Raw genomic sequence first — 17,136 nt, 5'->3', positions numbered from 1 at the left:
CCACCCACGTAGTATTAAAAAAATGTCTGTAAAGGCGGGAATACACATGCCTGTAAAATGGAACAGTAACGCGTATACTATTCCATGCCACCTGGAACTCTAGCAGCTGTAGCACAGTAGCATTTTGATCACTTGTCACTATACCTGTCACGTTCTAACAAGTAGGTAAGTGCGAAAGTGACAGGCATAGTGCTAAGTGATAAAAATGCGACTGTGCTACAGCTGCTGGAAGCAACTGGCATACAGTAAATATGCATAGGTACCAAACACACAAATATACAGTAAATATGGTAGCTATTAACGTCAAATAAAGCTACACCGGCTCTAACCCTACACCTCTGACTCGAGAATATTGAAATCCCCCCTCAATTGGCGGAGGGTATCCCAATATGGACCGGCAAGAAACTCGGCGGGGAACATTACGTCGTATAATTAACATGCATTTAATAAGAAAAAATACAATTTAGTTTACTACAGAAATATGCATTTACATACAGTAGCTACTTTTCTTTATAGAAATTTGATTAAAAAATATATATGTACAAGTACCTACATCAAATCATACAATAGATATAAATATACCTGAATCTAGCAATATTTTATTAAATGATACCGAAACATATCATGGTACTGAGCTAAATCCTGTTCCCAGATGCTTCAAATATTAAATATGCGATCAAATGATTGGACAGAGTATCTAAATTTATCTCTAGAATTTAATATATTCTTGTTCAATCCACTTCGTCTAGCGGTTCGAACAAAAAATCTAATAATGCGGTCCCCGGAGGGATAACATAACTGCAGTCGCGGTGAACTTTCAGCTGCCGTCTAATGGAAGTGATATTTGCAAAAAAATACCAGAAACATACCAGTAAAACTTACCATTTGAGGAAAATTAGGCTAAATCAATTTATTTTCATTTATTTATTCGCAGGCAACAATGGTCCACTCCACACAATACGAATAAATAATAATAATAATATACAAATTAAAATTCAAGCAAACAAACCGAATGGTAGACTTTTTTTGGTAAAATTATTTATTTATTAATACACACCGCGAGTACCGCGACGAATCATCGTATAGAAACGTTTTATTTTTGCCAGGATGGGTATCTCCATCTCTTTTTTTTTCACCTACACTCGTATGTATGTTTACCTTGATTTTAAATAATGGTTAAGATTCTAAATTGAAATCATTGTACACAATTGGTTTTCCGGCGTTATAAGTATAGCTGCCAGGAAATTCAAAATTAACCACAAATTAGCTATAATTTGTAGTTAATTTTGAATTAATTTTAAGTAATGCGAAAGAATTATAAAAAAAGTTCCAAAAGGATTGATCTAAAGTTGTGGTATTCTCATTGCTTCATTTTCTCATTGATTGCTATTATATTTCACACAGCCGTACGTTCTGTAAATGTAAAACTCAAATTGCATGCATGTTTAACTAGCAAATGTATATCCTTTTTACTAAAGACAATAGAAAATATATAAAAAACTGTTAAAAAGACTGACTAAAATACATAAAATGAACCTAACTATATAATAAATGGCTGGTTTATAATTATTAAATCAGGCTCGTTTTCCTTGCAAAAATAAAACAAATAATATTTTTTTACTGGAGAATTGTCCGTTTTTTGTTGCGAGTATGTAGGCTGCAATTGGGTACTTGACACATGTTGAATATTAAAACAAAATTTAGTTAAATGGTTAGAAAATGAGCCATCCATTATAAAAAAGTGGAATTTAAAAAATTATATTGAGATTATAAAAAATACAAGGCTCCGAAGTCTCAAAAAAATTTTTTTTTGTCTTTCAAAAATAGAAAAGAGAATGGTACCATTCGATTCCTTACATTTTATTGAAAAATAAATTGTATGACAACTATACACATAAACGCAATATTTGAGGGTCAAAATGGCAATTTCCTTGATCTTCCATACATTTAGGACAGACTTATATGATGTGACGTCACATCACCTTACCTTTTTTTTAGAGGCGTTTAAATCGTCGACTGCGAGCGTGAGACTTTAAATCTCATTTCTGACCTTTGTGTTGCTTAAATGCCATGAATCCTATATAGACATTTGATCCTCAGGAAAATCAGGATCGTTTGACATTATTTACAAAAAACAGTCAAGTAGCCAATTTGCAAAGGTTACTTAGTCCCAAGCCTGCTTGGTCACCCTAGACTTTTTTCTTCAAACATTAAGTATTTTCTGGTGCTTAATATTTCTGTCGGCACGTTCTTCATTATAAAACTCTTCAAAGCGTTGTTACTTAGGTTAATTATTAAGTAAGTACTTTGAGGATTAATTTAACGTTGGTAGAATCTAGGTAATAGTTTAAAGTAGATACTAAAATTCAAAATTACTTGTGGCAATTTAAAATTTAACATTGTAATTAACTATTTTGTCAGTAAATTCTAGAAGTGCGAAAAGTCTCATACTTTTTTTATATCTACAAAAAACTACAGCGCCTACTGCTTTGGAGTGAGATTTTCATTAATGATTATATTAAATAGGAATAAGATATAGTTTTAATCTCATAAAAGAATACACGCTGAGTAGCTTAATATATAATACTAATGGCCTGTTTTGCATTGTTCAAAAGCTTAACTGGTAGATATTTTTTTTATTTTTTGCACCTGACAGCGACATGTTTGCTGACACAAATCATTAACTTTTTAAATATTTTTACGATATTGTGAATCAACATCAACGTATTAATTATTCTTATATTTATCGTATAAAGGTGCGACCAGACCGCAACTTAAAAAACGGTCACGATACGGAATCGCAGTGACGCGTCGTATGCGTACCGTTTTTGACGCATGCTCCCCACACCGCTGCTTAAAAAACGGTGACGGTACGGAATCGCAGTGACGTGCTTCACGCGAATCTTTTTTGTTCGCAAATCTTTGCGTCTTTTACGTCACCGGTGTGGTGTCTGCCATAAGATCTCCGTGTAATATTTTTTGCGATTTTTACGCAGATCAATTTACGGTGCGTCAGCGTATTTTAAGCAGCGGTGTGGGGAGCATGCGTCAAAAACGGTACGCATACGACGCGTCACTGCGATTCCGTATCGTGACCGTTTTTTAAGCTGCGGTCTGGTCGCACCTTAATTTTATTATCTAGCTTATAGCTCTATTACTACTACTTAATTTTACAGCACATTGGCGCACCTTAGCTGTAATGATGTAAAATTGTATTTCAATAAATATCAATAAAAAGCTAAGTTTTGCAGCCAAAATTTATCTGGCAATTAATTTATTTGTTAATTAGCTATCCAATATTTTACTTGGACATTGTGAAATAGGCCCTAATAGAAACGAAGGGTATTTTAAAATACCGCAACAACCTTTCACACGCGCAATTCTCAAACACCTTGCAAATGCAAAGTAACGTAGGTAGATAAAAAATTACTTTATTTATGTCTATGTATATGATTTTTTTTTAATGTTGTCACGTTGGTAGTCTGTGTTTTAAAATTAGTTTATATCGTATCTGTGGAGCCATTCACAGATAAAAAATAAAAAACCGCATATGGTCCGTTAGGTAGCCTGAGCTGCCACAACCATTTTAGACGTGCGTGATGTTGGAAACTCTAACTGCCATCCATGCTTGATGGCTTCCCTTTTGCAAACTTCAATTACTTCAAATATTTTTAACCGTAAGTAATATTCTAGATCTGTGGGTGGTATAATAATGCATGTTCTTGATCATTGGAAATTATAATTATGGAAACGTTGTGCTGCCTATGCTGTTGACACAATAATTCTTAGGAGTTATGGAATTCTGATAGACTTCCGTGGCTAACCAGTCAAGTCATGTCTTGAGAGAACATGGCACGCAATTAGATCTCAATTGTTTTACCGGTGAAGTAGATATATGCCCATATTAATAATATTATTAATATTTAAATTGGCTCCCATTGTCATATTTGTATTTTGTTCAAGTTATTTTTAAGCCTAACTTTGTCTATCTAGCACACTGTCTGTTCCAGGGAAAAGGGAAAAAACAGTTCGCATCTAGTTCACGGGACGTGCTCATGGCAAGCTGCACGTTTCCTGGGAGACCGATTCTAACTTACAAAACGATGTTTATTTGATCTCAGTTTAACATCACACCCGTGCCTTACTCTCGCACTTACTTATAGGTGCGAGCAAGACGCGTTGACAAATTATTAAAGCTTGAATAAATCAATAACAAATTTTTAAGGTTCGAATGTCACTTCAGGATTGCTATATCACTCCTATCCGAGTGCAGGTCTCGTTCCCAAAGGCTAGCCAGTATAAATGTGACTTAAGCTCCAAAATCCGCACTAAGGTGTCGAGTTCACGTTAGATTGGATAGTAAACTTATGCGCACTCGCGAAACCGAGGTGGAATACATGTCAGAATGTTCCCCAACGAAGTTCGGCAGTCTGACAGCTCGTAGCGTGAACAATGTACATATATTAACAGTACTTCAACTTAATATCCATAAATAACAAGATTCTCATACATTAATGGTCAAATTTCACAGTTGATAAACTTAATACAGTACCGAGGAATCTATTTTGAAAGTTTTCTTTATATAGATATTTAGATAGATAGGATAACTATCACTGAGAGAATAAATATGAAGTAAGGAGGACTAATGGAGTTAACAAATCAAATGTATAAAATGTAATGTATATGTAAGCTAATTATGCTAAAAGCAATATGTACTTTACTTATCAACCTATTGTAATTACAACAGTAGGTTTTCCTAGTCCACAATTTATTATCAAGCGATGATCAAAAATCCTCGAAGGTTTTTTTTTTTGTTAATAGCCCCATCAAACTACGTCCAGATATCCAGCCAAGATCAGGGTGCGTAGCCAACGTGCCAATCGCTCCGTAGCGTAACGTAACGCAACTATCACAGTGATAGAGAGAGATGACTATGCTACGCTACGAAGTGTTTACGATTGGCACGCTGGCTAAGCACCCAGTAAATCTAAAAATGACTGTACTGGTTTCATTGCTACTACCGTTGCGCACTGGCTGCAACTAATAACACTCGTACATAGTCCAACAGAAGGATGCGTGCGATAGATTTATGGTACAGTTCCGCGCACTGCATACGGCCACCAGTCACGTAGAGTTACGAGCAAACTTTGCAATCCCTCTAAACTTTAATTTTCTTTCTTAAATCCGTTTAAAATTTTAGGAACATTTTTGCAAAGTTTTGAAGATTTTAATGGCTCTCTAAATCTCAGCGCAAAAAAGAGCTGGAGATTCATCCCAAACAAAGTGTTCTCAAACTATTTATTCCCCGAAGAAAGCTGCAAATTGTGTGCTTATTCAGTATACTCGTATTACGGATGATAGAGCCTAGGGCTAGTACCTGTTAGCAAATATTAAATAGTAGTCTTACAAACTTAAAAAAAGCAGTAAAAATACAATTGACTTATTTATTTCGAAAACACTTCTTACAAGCAAATTCACATTCAAAATAACAACCTAGAAAGTTCACGTTTTCCTGAGTATTTCTGAGTATTGAGACTTTATGAAAGAATTCAGGCAGCTCGCTGTTCACCAATGAAGGCCGGGACACAGGACACTCACAGCAGTCCCCACTCCACATAATTGTTGATCACACCGTTAAGCCTCTCCTTGTAGAGCTTGCTGCCTTGGACTACGAAGTCAGTCATCTTGTAGTCATCGTCGAAATTTGGAATATCTTCCTCTTCTACTAGCACCAAGGGTAACAAGATCACGGCGATTGTGAGCCCCACCATGGAATACTGAAAGTCAAACGTGGATTTCATCCTTACTTATAATAAATAAAAAATTCTGCCTATATACGTCCCACTGCTGGGCACAGGCCTTCTCTCATGCGCTTTTGATTTTCTACGCGGATGTCTGCAGGTTTCCTCACGATGTTTTTCTTCACCGAATAGCTAGTGGTAAATATGAAATAATATTGCATTTGATAGTACATAAATTCCGAAAAACTCATTGGTACGAGCCATGATTTGAACTCGTGAAATTGCTTGGAAATTACTAGTAATTTACCGATTTTAATTACCTGGATTCAATTTCTCGATTTTGATTCCAGATTGCATTCCCTAGTTTTGACTGGTAAAATATTACGAGGTTGAAGTTTTACTCGAAACTTAACATACTCGTATATGTATTTGGCAACAGTAAATATTTTAAGGTGTAAGTAGATAAAACACATAATCGTTCTATGCATATCTGATCGAAGTCAAGACAATTTAACCAACCATAAATTACAAGTACGAGTATTTGACGGCATCATCAATATTTAGTTATTAAATGGGGGCACTTTAATTACTCTTAGTTGACATTTTTATTGTTTCTATGTCTACTCATAGTATGTTGTCGGTATTATTTTTTCATTTTCAGCAGTGTTATCAGCAGTAAATAAACGTACAATTACGCAAGTACGAAATCAACCAGTTGTAACTGTGTTATGAATGTGCTAAATAATCATTGCCTCCAGCTAATGCAATGTCAGCTCGGTGTGGTAATCTATCCAGTCTCTATTAAAACATCTGCTCTAAGTAAAAAGGAGTTTGAAACCACTATACCTCCTCCAGCTGCGGTATGTACATGCACTCCGGGTAGAAAACCCTAAAATTTAGCAGCAACTGATGCAGCGTCTAGATCAGGCGCTCGTAATGGTTTAGCACGTCATTCTAGTCCGTGCAGCGGAATTCTTCGTCGGTAGCGGTGAAGATGGAGTAGGTAGATCAAGTCCTTCACTGCTTCTAATAAAGAGTCTGAGTTCCTTATCTGTTCTAGTCGCACTCTGTACGTGCTCCACAAATCGACAGTTTAAACATCAATTTGCAACCGACGTAGCGCTAGCTCAAACGCTCCTGAAGCCTTCATCGGTTGTGATGACGACGAACTAATTAGCAAATACTGTTGCAGAAAACCAACAGTAAAGGAAACCTTCACTGCTGGATAATGAAGAGTTTGAATCCCTTACCTCTTCTAGTTGCGCTCTGTACGTGCTCTCCGAATAGACAGTCTCAACATCAATCTGAAACCGACGCAGCGCCTCGCTCAGGCGCTCGTGATACAGGTCGAGGATGGCGTGATAGTGAGAGCGACGAAAGGCCTCGTCAGTGGCAGTAAAGATAAAGTACAACAGGTCCCGCAGCGGATCCCCGTCAAGTACCAGCTGGAAGTCCATTAGGACGATCTCCAATTTTCCGTTCTGGAACATTTATATAGTTCTATATCTACGGCTAGCACTAGGTACTTAGTCTGACACTGATATATTCACTAGCGTTTGCGTAACTTACTTTCTATGCATCTTGCACGTATTCACCTATTAATGCGACCGAGATCTAAAGAAAGTAAGTTACGCAGTTTGACACTGCTAAAGCACCAGCAAGCTGCTAGTTTTAACTTTGAGCGAAGTTTTGTCTTTAGCAAGCAATACTAAAATTGGTAAAACCAAATAGTTATATCATTATCGTTGATTACTTATGATTACTTTTGATGTTCTCTAGATTGAGAATAATACCATCCGTTTAACTAATATATGTTGAACCATAACAGATGTATAGCTACGACAAATTTTATATTAGGTCATAGATCAAGCGTTTGGACTTTTTTCAATTATTTTATGGGGAAATAATAGTGTGACTGCTACATTATGAATAACTCATTTAATTCGTTTCATAAACCCACACTCGTATTTTAATACCTGATTATCTACAGTTACATACACTGCTTTATCTACGCACATTATAAGCTCTGTTTAATATATTCAGAAACAAAACAAAAATACTGCATGTTGCGGCCGGTATTGGGGCATCATTCCTCCCTCAGTCAAATGGCGGTAAATGAATCTTTTTCACGCATGTCACGCATCCGTAATTTTTTTTTATCAGAGACACTAGAGTCGCGGCCCTCTGCCATATCGTTCAATATCAAGTAACATGCAATTGCAATTGACACTTCATTTTAAAAAAATCATTTCTACTGATATTAGAATAGAGGACAAATCATATTGCTTTGTTTTACAGAGGTGTTGGTTCTAAATTTGAATGTAGGTAATTAAAGTATCGGGTATCGATAATTTAAAGTAAACTTCAAGATGCCACCGCAGATACAGGTATCTTAATATAGGCCTTTAGCTTATCGTTTCTGAATATAGCATTATGATATGGATGCAGATACAAATAAATAATAAACAACATTTGTTTGTTATTTGTCTAGTTAAGAAGGTCGGGTTACTTGTATCGCAAATCTAATGATTATTATAGCTAAAATGATTAACAAAAACAATAATCGGATTTCATTGATTAAAACATTATCTTGTATCTAATTTTAAATAATGTAGATAGATATGTATATTATACTTATAAATACTTACTCGTCGCCTATGCATCAGATTATTTGGTTTAAAATCACCATGCACGAGTATATTCCTTTTTTTGCTGCGGAATGTGTCCATAAACTTCACAAACAGACACGGTTCCTGTTTGAAAAACTTCTCCAACTTTTCTCGGTTCTCACCCTCGGTCGCTGCAAGCGCATTAGCCATCGCTTTAGGCTTCATGACTGGTACCAACGCTTCTATTTTAGATATATCCATCGTCAGCGTGTCGCTTGCCTCTTTAAAGCTAACCGGATCGTCATTGTGAAAGGCAAGGGATAAAGCGTGGAACTTGGCCATCAGATCGATTGCGGCTGTCATGTATTCCAAATCGGCAGGTTGCTGCCTGTCAAAATTCTCAAATCCCTGAGCAACCAAATCTTCCAGAACTAGGGTCTCACTTAGATACTTGTCGCAACAGCCGTATAGCTTCGGCATGCGCACCCTGTGATCCTCAAGAACGTTGTGTTTGTCTTGTATCCTTTCATATTGCTTCTTTAGTTTAGTGTAGAAGTAAAGTTCAGTAGTAAACTGGCATCGCATAGGACTATGCTTACGTACGTGGTCACTCAAGAGAGCAACTTTTGCGAAGAGTTTCAAGTCTGGTTTGTCGTTAGCACGGATTGTCGAGAGAAACAGCGCAGAGGTTATATTGGAGCCTCCAGCACTGACCGCTTTAAGATCTACCGTGTTGTTCACATATTTTTGTTCCTTAGCTATCTTCTCAAGCAAGTCTAGCAACGTTTGTTTTCCTTCGTCCATTGTTGCTGTGATGACACTATTGATAGTAAGTAATGTTATCATCTGATATATATATTGAATATGTTATCTCATTAAGTAATGATATCATTAACTAAACAGCTTGGAAAATTACGGTTTTGAACCTTTTCTGCAATGTCATTATGATTATTAATAACTATCGAATCATCATCATTACAGCAAAAAACTCAAAATCCTTTATTAATCGCAATATTTAAGAAGTTAAACTAACTTGACCCGACAGAAAAATATTACCGACACTATCTATCGAATTCTTATCAACAATCAGTTAAATTATAAATATGTCTAACATTTACCTATACTATAATATACATTTTGGTGATAGAACAAATTAAATCACACATAATCAATAGAAATCATTACAAAAAAACTTAAATAAAACGTTAAATTATATGTGATAAAACTGATAAAAATTTGTCACAAAACTATATGAAACCTACCTATCAGATTTTTTTGATTTTTTTCGATAATTAAGTACATTTGATACAACTTGTAGGGTATAATTATCCTGAAGGACTTAAATAACCACTCAAAAACTATTAATACTAATCCTTACTTGCAAGGACTAAATCTATTTTCTAAGCCCAAACCAACATTGTGTATAGTTAAGTTTATATAGTACTTACATTAAGACTTCTGGATGAAGTTTCTATTATGACTATTATACGTATACGTTTTTACATACGGCCCCATTCGAAGAATGTTTAAGACACGTTTAAGATCTTGGAAAGATCTTTGAAGATCGATAGCTAAACGACATGTCAACATTGATGTTTATTTCGATTCCGCTGTGATCCTAATAAGATCTATCTTATTTAAAGAAGGTTTAGGTATATAATTTGTTAAGGTTTTGTGTAACTCGTGCAAAGCCGGGGTGGATAGCCAATACAGACTATGGTATGGGTCATTCAAACGCTTTTATAACGCGCGAAAAGGCGTTTGAATGACATAAACGGATACCCGTGTATCTATTTATTCACACGATGGCGTGGCGGTGGCGATTTCTTATCGTACGTTGTTGGAAAAGCGACTTTAAGCGTCGGCCTTTAAATCGAATTTAGCATACGGAACTTCTAACGTTAGGTTTTTAATGCAATGCTTTTTAAGTTCTTGTGCGAATGAGGCTCAAGGGAAACGATTAATAGCTTATTAACGCTTGCAGTGCATTTATGAATAAACGCCATAAGTTTTTTATATCATCATCGTCCTAGCGTTGTCCCAGAAGATTTTCATAGCTCACTTAGGTAGCCTGGAGTCAGCTCGGCAACAAAAGCTGCCTTCAAAGCCAAGAGGGGAAACGAAGGCTTAGGCTTTAGTCCGGTTTCGTCGTGATATTTTCTTTATCCGTAACCCAGATTAGTTTATAGGTACATAAGTTCCAAGTAACTAATTTCGAATCCGTGACCTCCGGATTGAGAGTCTCACGCCATTGCTAATAACAAACAAACTATTAGCGTAACTGTGTATAAAAGAAGTCTGATTAGAGCTCAGTCATTTTTGAGCTCTATGGGAATGTGCCACTAACGACTCAACTGTGCTGCGCGCATGTTAAATTGAAATACTGAAATACCGTTCAAGTGGTATGACACTATAGAATTTGATATTAGCCAATCCAACATAACCAGTGACGCGGAAATGGCATGGGTTGGGCATATCCTCAGGAAACCTGACACCCACCTATCCAAAGTGGCCCTTACCTGGAAGATGCCCGGCAAACGGAAACATGGTCGCCCTAAATTTACTTGGCGTCGTTCTGTGTACCAAAAACCTGGCTGGTAGTAAGCTGCCCAGGACCGGAGTCAGTAGAAGAATATGATTCGAGCCCTACACCCCCGCAGAGGGTAATTGGATGAAAAGATGAAGAAAGGACATGATCCATCACATTTACTTTTTATTTTTGGATAATATTTAAAACTGTGGCTGGGGTATATTTATGGAAAAGGGATAACTGACACATATCACTTCAATGATATGTGTCAGATAATTTCATTCAAAAATGCATTGAAAACTTCGTCTATTTATATTTTGTCTTAAATGCAAATTCTCTTCTTAGAACTTCATACGTATTTAGTTAAAGGAAAGCGCGATTAATTTCCGCTAAACCAAAACCATTTGATTGTATTTGAAAAGCAGAGTTTTTGGGAGGAATGCAAACGACCTATTTAACGTTAGACGGTCGCCAGGGAGTGCTACGGTTTGAATTGAGAATAATGATCCCTATTCTGGCAATGACTTTATTTAATAAATATGGTAGAAACAGTTACAATACAATGCTACAAGAAATTGCAGAAATAAAATAAAATAGAACGAAAAATGAAATATAGTGGCAGTTGTTTTATCACAATAATCACATTTTTGCGAGATTTTTGGTAACATGATTTTTATTTTAAAATATATTTTTGTAATTTTTTTTTTCAAAGAAAAGAAAAGAGAAGGTCAAAATTAATAAAACAAAGCGTAGTTTAGCTCAGAAGACAACATATTAAATAAATATTAAAGGACATTCTTACTATTTCTTACACAGATTGACTAAGTCCCACAGTAAACTCAAGAAGGCTTATGTTGTGGGTACTCAGACAACGATATATGTAATTTGTAAATGTAAATACTTAAATACATAGAACGTGTATTCAAGGCGGTAGGCCAAGATTTCAAGTAGGCGGATTGTGATCTTATTTAAACATGTCTTATAAAATGATCTGCTGAAGTGTCTCTTAATATTTTATACTTATTGATAAACAATGCGTCTAATTTATCTATTGTAAGGTTTTGCAGTTACTTGTAATAGTACATTACTATTGACTTGGCCGGGAAACGTAGGGTTGCAGGCCGCGAAGCCGGATAGAGATACGTGGCCGACAACCCCGTTTCTCGCCGAGATAAGTATAGTGCTTTTCTCAAACTTGCAATAAAAACAAAAAAATTGTAGTCAATTTGTTTTGTGGCGACCTTCTCGGCTCGCCACTCTACTGTACAACCTTACGCGCGTATGTCAGCGCGCCTGCGCGATGCGTCACCGCCGTTGCTTAGCAACGAATATGCACAATAGATCACCGTACCAAGCTAACTGATGGTAGAAGCTAGTTGATGGTTGGATGCCAAGACGTTGTGTCACAATTTGACGTTAAAAAACAAAAGAAGGTTCCTTTACAGTCCTAGGTATGTAAGGCAGTATGAAATTCCTTTGCATATCATCTTCACTCATCATCATCACTCATTTCCGGATCTAATTTGACGTGAGTCATGTCATCATTTCATAGCAAGTTTGAGAAAATATCCATTAAATAATGTCAACGGCAAACGTCAATAAACGTAAAAGACTCACTTATGCGGCAGAAAGAGATAGATGATGGATTCATATGTTGTCTGTTGAAGGAGCATTCCACGGGAGGTCCCGAACAAACTCATTTTTTTTTCTTTTATTAAGAAACAAACGGTCGTTTACAATATGCGGTATTATTAACTATTGCATTTTACAGTTAGACCTACGGTTTCCTTAATTAAATATAAGAGTGCTAGATTTTAAACACTGTTTTTTTTTTGCTACAGAACATCTGAGTTACATATATTATATAGGTATATAGTTACTGAACAATTATAATAAATTCTAAGCTTACTTAAATACCTGCAGAGTTAAGTACTACAATTATATACCCCATACACTATTGTGCCATTCACTATATAGGTATATATTTGATATAGGTATTATATTAAATTATATAAAATAAAATAAAATAAAATAAATACCTAATTATTTTTTTCACAAACAAATGCTTTCTTTAAAGATACTATATTACAATGAAAAACATCAATATTAGAAAGATTTACGCATTCATTATAAAGTCTACAAGCACGCCTTATAAACATATTTCGTGCATAACAAGTTCTGCTAAATGGGACAGCAAATATTTTTCCTTTATTCCTTTTTGCGACATTTACGCTGACGCGCACGAGGGACTTTAATATTTATTTTTTGAAGTAGTGAGGGAATCTCCAATTTAGAGTTTAAGATTTTATAAAGTAAAACCGAATCTACGCAGTCGCGGCGGTCTTGAAGAGACTGAATTTTATGGTATTGCAATGAGGAATGGTAATCAACGTAGTTTTGTCCAGTCCTAAAATCTAACGTTTTTACAAACTTCTTTTGGAGCCTTTCGATTCTATTAATATGGACAGCATGAAATGGCTTCCAAACAGCACACGCGAATTCAAGACGACTTCGTACATAGCTGTTATAGAGAGTTATATAACTAAAAGAATTTTTTAAAACGAAACTACGTTCTCAATGTGACGAATAAATGATAACTTAGAATCCATTATTACACCTAGATCTCGAATTTGCGTTACCCTATTTAATAGGTACTTTATCGCTTTACTTACCAGCTTACCACCACCATGCACTTCGCACGGTCCCAATTTGCTGAATAAATGTTGAAGTTTTAATATACATATTGCGTAAATCTTATAAAAGGGAGGTTGCACTACCAAAACATCCAATTAAAAATATAATGAAATGTGGCATTAAATTTTTAAGTACTTTTTCAACAAAGAACCTCGTCGCTGCTAATTATTGTACGTCCATTAACAAAAGGTCAAAACGAGTTTCAAGTCTAAAGGCAAAACTTGGGAAGTGCTCCATTCATTTTTAAAATCTGTCTTGCGCATGTTAAAATCTGTTCCATCATTTTGCCACGGCTCACTTGGGGAGCCTGAAGTCCGCCCGGTAACCTTATCCCAAGAATTAATAGTACAGAGAAACCTGGATAATTTAAATCTCAAGGGACCGGCAATTTGGTGTCAATTAACCAGGTTTCCATTTAAGCATGTCACAAAGAGCATATAATCACTACGTTTTAAGAGACGGGACTTCCATACTAGCGAGTGGACTCAGATTGTTACGCAAATCATTACCAAAATCTACGACAAAGAACTGTCAAGGAACCATAATACCAACATAACCGATTTAAATAGTTGTAGTACGCTACACGCTTGCGATTCTTATCGATATCGATAAAATGGGGAGGGTTGAAACATAGGCTCCTGTCTACAAATTTTGTACTCGAAATCAGGTTAGCATCGAGTGCACATTTAAGTTGTATGTTATATAGTGGATAGTTTTTTTTAAGTGGACTAATATCGGGTCGGGCTTAATGTGGACCCGAATTATTTTAATACAGTTTTTAAGTCGTGTTTTTTTTATTTAAAGCTTTATTTTCAAAATTTTCTGCACATACATGTTTCAATAAATGTTACTTTTCTATGGGAAGATGTATCGTCAGGTCTTCGTTCCCATCAAATTTGACCCACTGCCTGCATCTGAAAACATACAGCCTTGGACAAACATGACTTTATCTACAGTTTATATTCCAAGTATTTGCTAATGAGATGATCAACTGATTATTTAGCGCTAATATGCATCTATAAATCATGTTTTTCGGCATCCAGTTATCAACAACCCTTTATCAATGCTCTAACTTTTATGTATTAATATGTCTGTTAATCATGAGAACCGGTCTGGCCTACTGGGCAGTAACCCTGCCTATGAAGCCGATGGTCCCAGGTTCAAATCCTGGTACGGGCATTTATTTGTGTGATGCGTATTTGTTCCTGAGTCAAGTGTGTTTTCTATGTATTTATATGTATATATCGCTGTCTAAGGTACCCACAACACATATCTTGTTGAGCTTCCTATGGGATTAAGTCAATTGGTGTAATAATGTCGTATAATATTTTTTATTGATCACAAAAAGAGAGATTAATTTACTTACATTTCAGATTAATATATTAAATAATTACTAGATTTAAAAAAAAATGACTAATAATGACCATTAATGCATAGATGATGGATAATTTTCCACTGAAAATCATCGACGAATTAATTTTGTGTCATATTGCATGCAAGTTCTCAGGAAATTTCACATATTTTATTTAATTACTTACACTGATATACAAATAAACATACAATTATCGATAGTTTTAGTACATCCCTAGTTCACAAATAAAATAATATAAAATATTAAATTTTCGATGTGTTTAAAGCCTGCTGCACCAAAATAAGGTCAAAAGTATCTAAAGCAATACGTACCGGTCTTTATCCAAGGGAAATTTCGCCATAAAATCCCTTTTTTCGTGATTTTCTCGAGTGGCTCGCTTGCCACATATTTCACACTTTGTAAACCGTTTTCTCGGTGGCATTGTAACAAAGTCGCTCTTTACTCTGATCATGGTTCACTATTTTCGATATTTTCACTAAATAATAAAGAAATTGCACGAAATACCCGAACAAAACATTGAAGCCTTCATAACAAACAAAACAGTTAGGCTGACAGTTGACTTGATGTACACTTGACAGAATAAATAGCACTGACGTTTTATATTTCTTCGTTGGCAAAGATTTGCGAAACAAGTTCCATACAAAACTTATTTTGTTCCTAGTTGCGTCAGCCTGGCATGTCATACCAATTATCCAGGTCCAAAAAGGTCCAAACAAACGTTGTCTCAATTATAGAGGTTCTCGGTAACAGAGGTTGCGTTCTGACATTGTTTTTATGGATATGCAAATAACCACTGGAAGTAGATTTACAAGCTCATGGTCTTGGTTTCTGATCTAAAGATCATTAAACTTGCACTTTTATATTAAGTATGTGACTGACTGACTGCCATCTGGCCATCCCGCCAAGGGGGAAAACTAGGCCTTATTAAAACTAGTCCGGTTTCCTCATGATGTTTTCCTTCACCCTAAGTAACTCATTGTTGGGTCATTTTATTTAAGTTGTAAAATACACTTTTGTTTCAGATTTAAATTTGAAAAATCTGCGCATCATCGTGGATCACGAACTATATCCCAACTAATAATGAAATTATATTATTATCATATTTAAATACGAAAGTACGAGTTTAGAGGAACGCGGTTGGATGAGGAAAAGATACCGTTGACGGTTAACTTAGACTGATTTATTCCGTATTGACTGATCGTATCGTTGAGTGATAGTAAATTTACATCCTTAATCTATGCCATACAAACATTATCTTAATTAGATCAGCGCGTGCGATAATCTCTACCATGCTATCGACACGCGCTGATAATATTGTCCTGATCGCCAGAACGAGTAACTCTGTCTGTCCGTCACTTTTTCCCGCTGAACCGATTTAGATGAAATTTTAGGATAGAGATGTAGTAGCATGATGCCCGGCAATGGGCATAGAGTAGTTTTTATTAATCGTCAACCGTCAACCATCATTCCACACAGTCGCGGACAGAAACTAGTAGCGAATAAACAGAAGAATTATAAACGTTCCTGTACACGTAAACCCTCTAGCTTTTGAATTTTAGGTCAATGGGGCCTAATGAAGACTATCAATTATAAATATAAGTACCTATTTCGAAAATGATCGGTTGAGATTATGAATCTTATTATAGCTATCGTAAAAGCTGTTCGCAGTAAAAGGACGGATGACCATCCTTGGCCACAGCTGATGCAACCCAGTTGAAATTTTAGGTGAAAATAATGATATTATATTGCGGTAGACCGGTTCACATCACTAAATATGTGTACAAAACACGAAAATTATAACTGTTATAAAAGACGTAAGTGTCGCGCATATAATCCTTTTTTCTAGTTAAATTTATACAATAGTGTCCCAAAAAACTTCTTATAAATTCATCTAATAATTGTACTGACCATGATTTCAAAACTTTAAAAGGCAGCTATGACAATAATGATTTGCCGGAACAATACAAATTGTTCCTTTTTTGCAAAGTGGCGTATAGGTCTGGTTAGCTCTGAATTCAGCCTAACCTCGTTCAGTCCTATTCTTCGACGGGAGCAAAACAGCGCTTGGCATTGGCAGGCGCACACTCCCACTTTTGAATTAGTACACTCGAACGTTAATTACTCGGTTCGTATATAGTTGGCACTTGCACCGGCGCTAAGCTGCTGTGTAGCCCGCGATGCCTATTGTTC

The 17,136-nt window shown here is 35.8% G+C and overlaps 1 protein-coding gene and 1 long non-coding RNA gene across 3 annotated transcripts in view; one reads left to right on the top strand and one right to left on the bottom strand.

Annotated features, from left to right (window-relative positions):
• LOC133515447 (uncharacterized) overlaps nucleotides 1–17,136 on the top strand; it is a 58,973-nt gene that overhangs the window by 41,727 nt on the left and 110 nt on the right. The gene's annotated exons all lie outside the window — the stretch shown is intronic.
• LOC133515401 (uncharacterized) lies at nucleotides 5,431–11,637 on the bottom strand. Of its 2 annotated transcripts, none has more exons than XM_061847939.1 (3): nucleotides 8,954–11,637; nucleotides 6,992–7,222; nucleotides 5,431–5,777 (listed from the first exon to the last, which is right to left on the bottom strand). In XM_061847939.1, exons 1-3 carry the CDS (start codon nucleotides 9,194–9,196, stop codon nucleotides 5,595–5,597), a joined length of 657 nt encoding a protein of 218 aa, XP_061703923.1. In that variant the 5' UTR covers nucleotides 9,197–11,637; the 3' UTR covers nucleotides 5,431–5,594. The 2 variants fall into 2 exon arrangements, with proteins under 2 accessions (XP_061703923.1, XP_061703922.1); XM_061847938.1 differs by having other exon boundaries at nucleotides 8,390–11,633.

The sequence above is a fragment of the Cydia pomonella genome, chromosome 2, assembly GCF_033807575.1.
Source record: "Cydia pomonella isolate Wapato2018A chromosome 2, ilCydPomo1, whole genome shotgun sequence".
In the NCBI taxonomy this organism is placed as follows: Eukaryota; Metazoa; Arthropoda; class Insecta; order Lepidoptera; family Tortricidae; genus Cydia; species Cydia pomonella.
This window is presented reverse-complemented; position numbering and strand designations above follow the sequence as displayed.

What these genes read in the sequence shown, in the direction of transcription:
- LOC133515401 (XM_061847938.1), bottom strand. Translation starts at nt 9,196, where the DNA reads ATGATAACATTACTTACTATCAATAGTGTCATCACAGCAACAATGGAC. An exon ending in ATCTGATGCATAGGCGACGA is followed by an intron (nt 7,223 to 8,389) that starts GTAAGTATTTAT and finishes TAAATGTTCCAG; the next exon opens with AACGGAAAATTGGAGATCGT. An exon ending in ACAGAGCGCAACTAGAAGAG is followed by an intron (nt 5,778 to 6,991) that starts GTAAGGGATTCA and finishes TTTGACTTTCAG; the next exon opens with TATTCCATGGTGGGGCTCAC.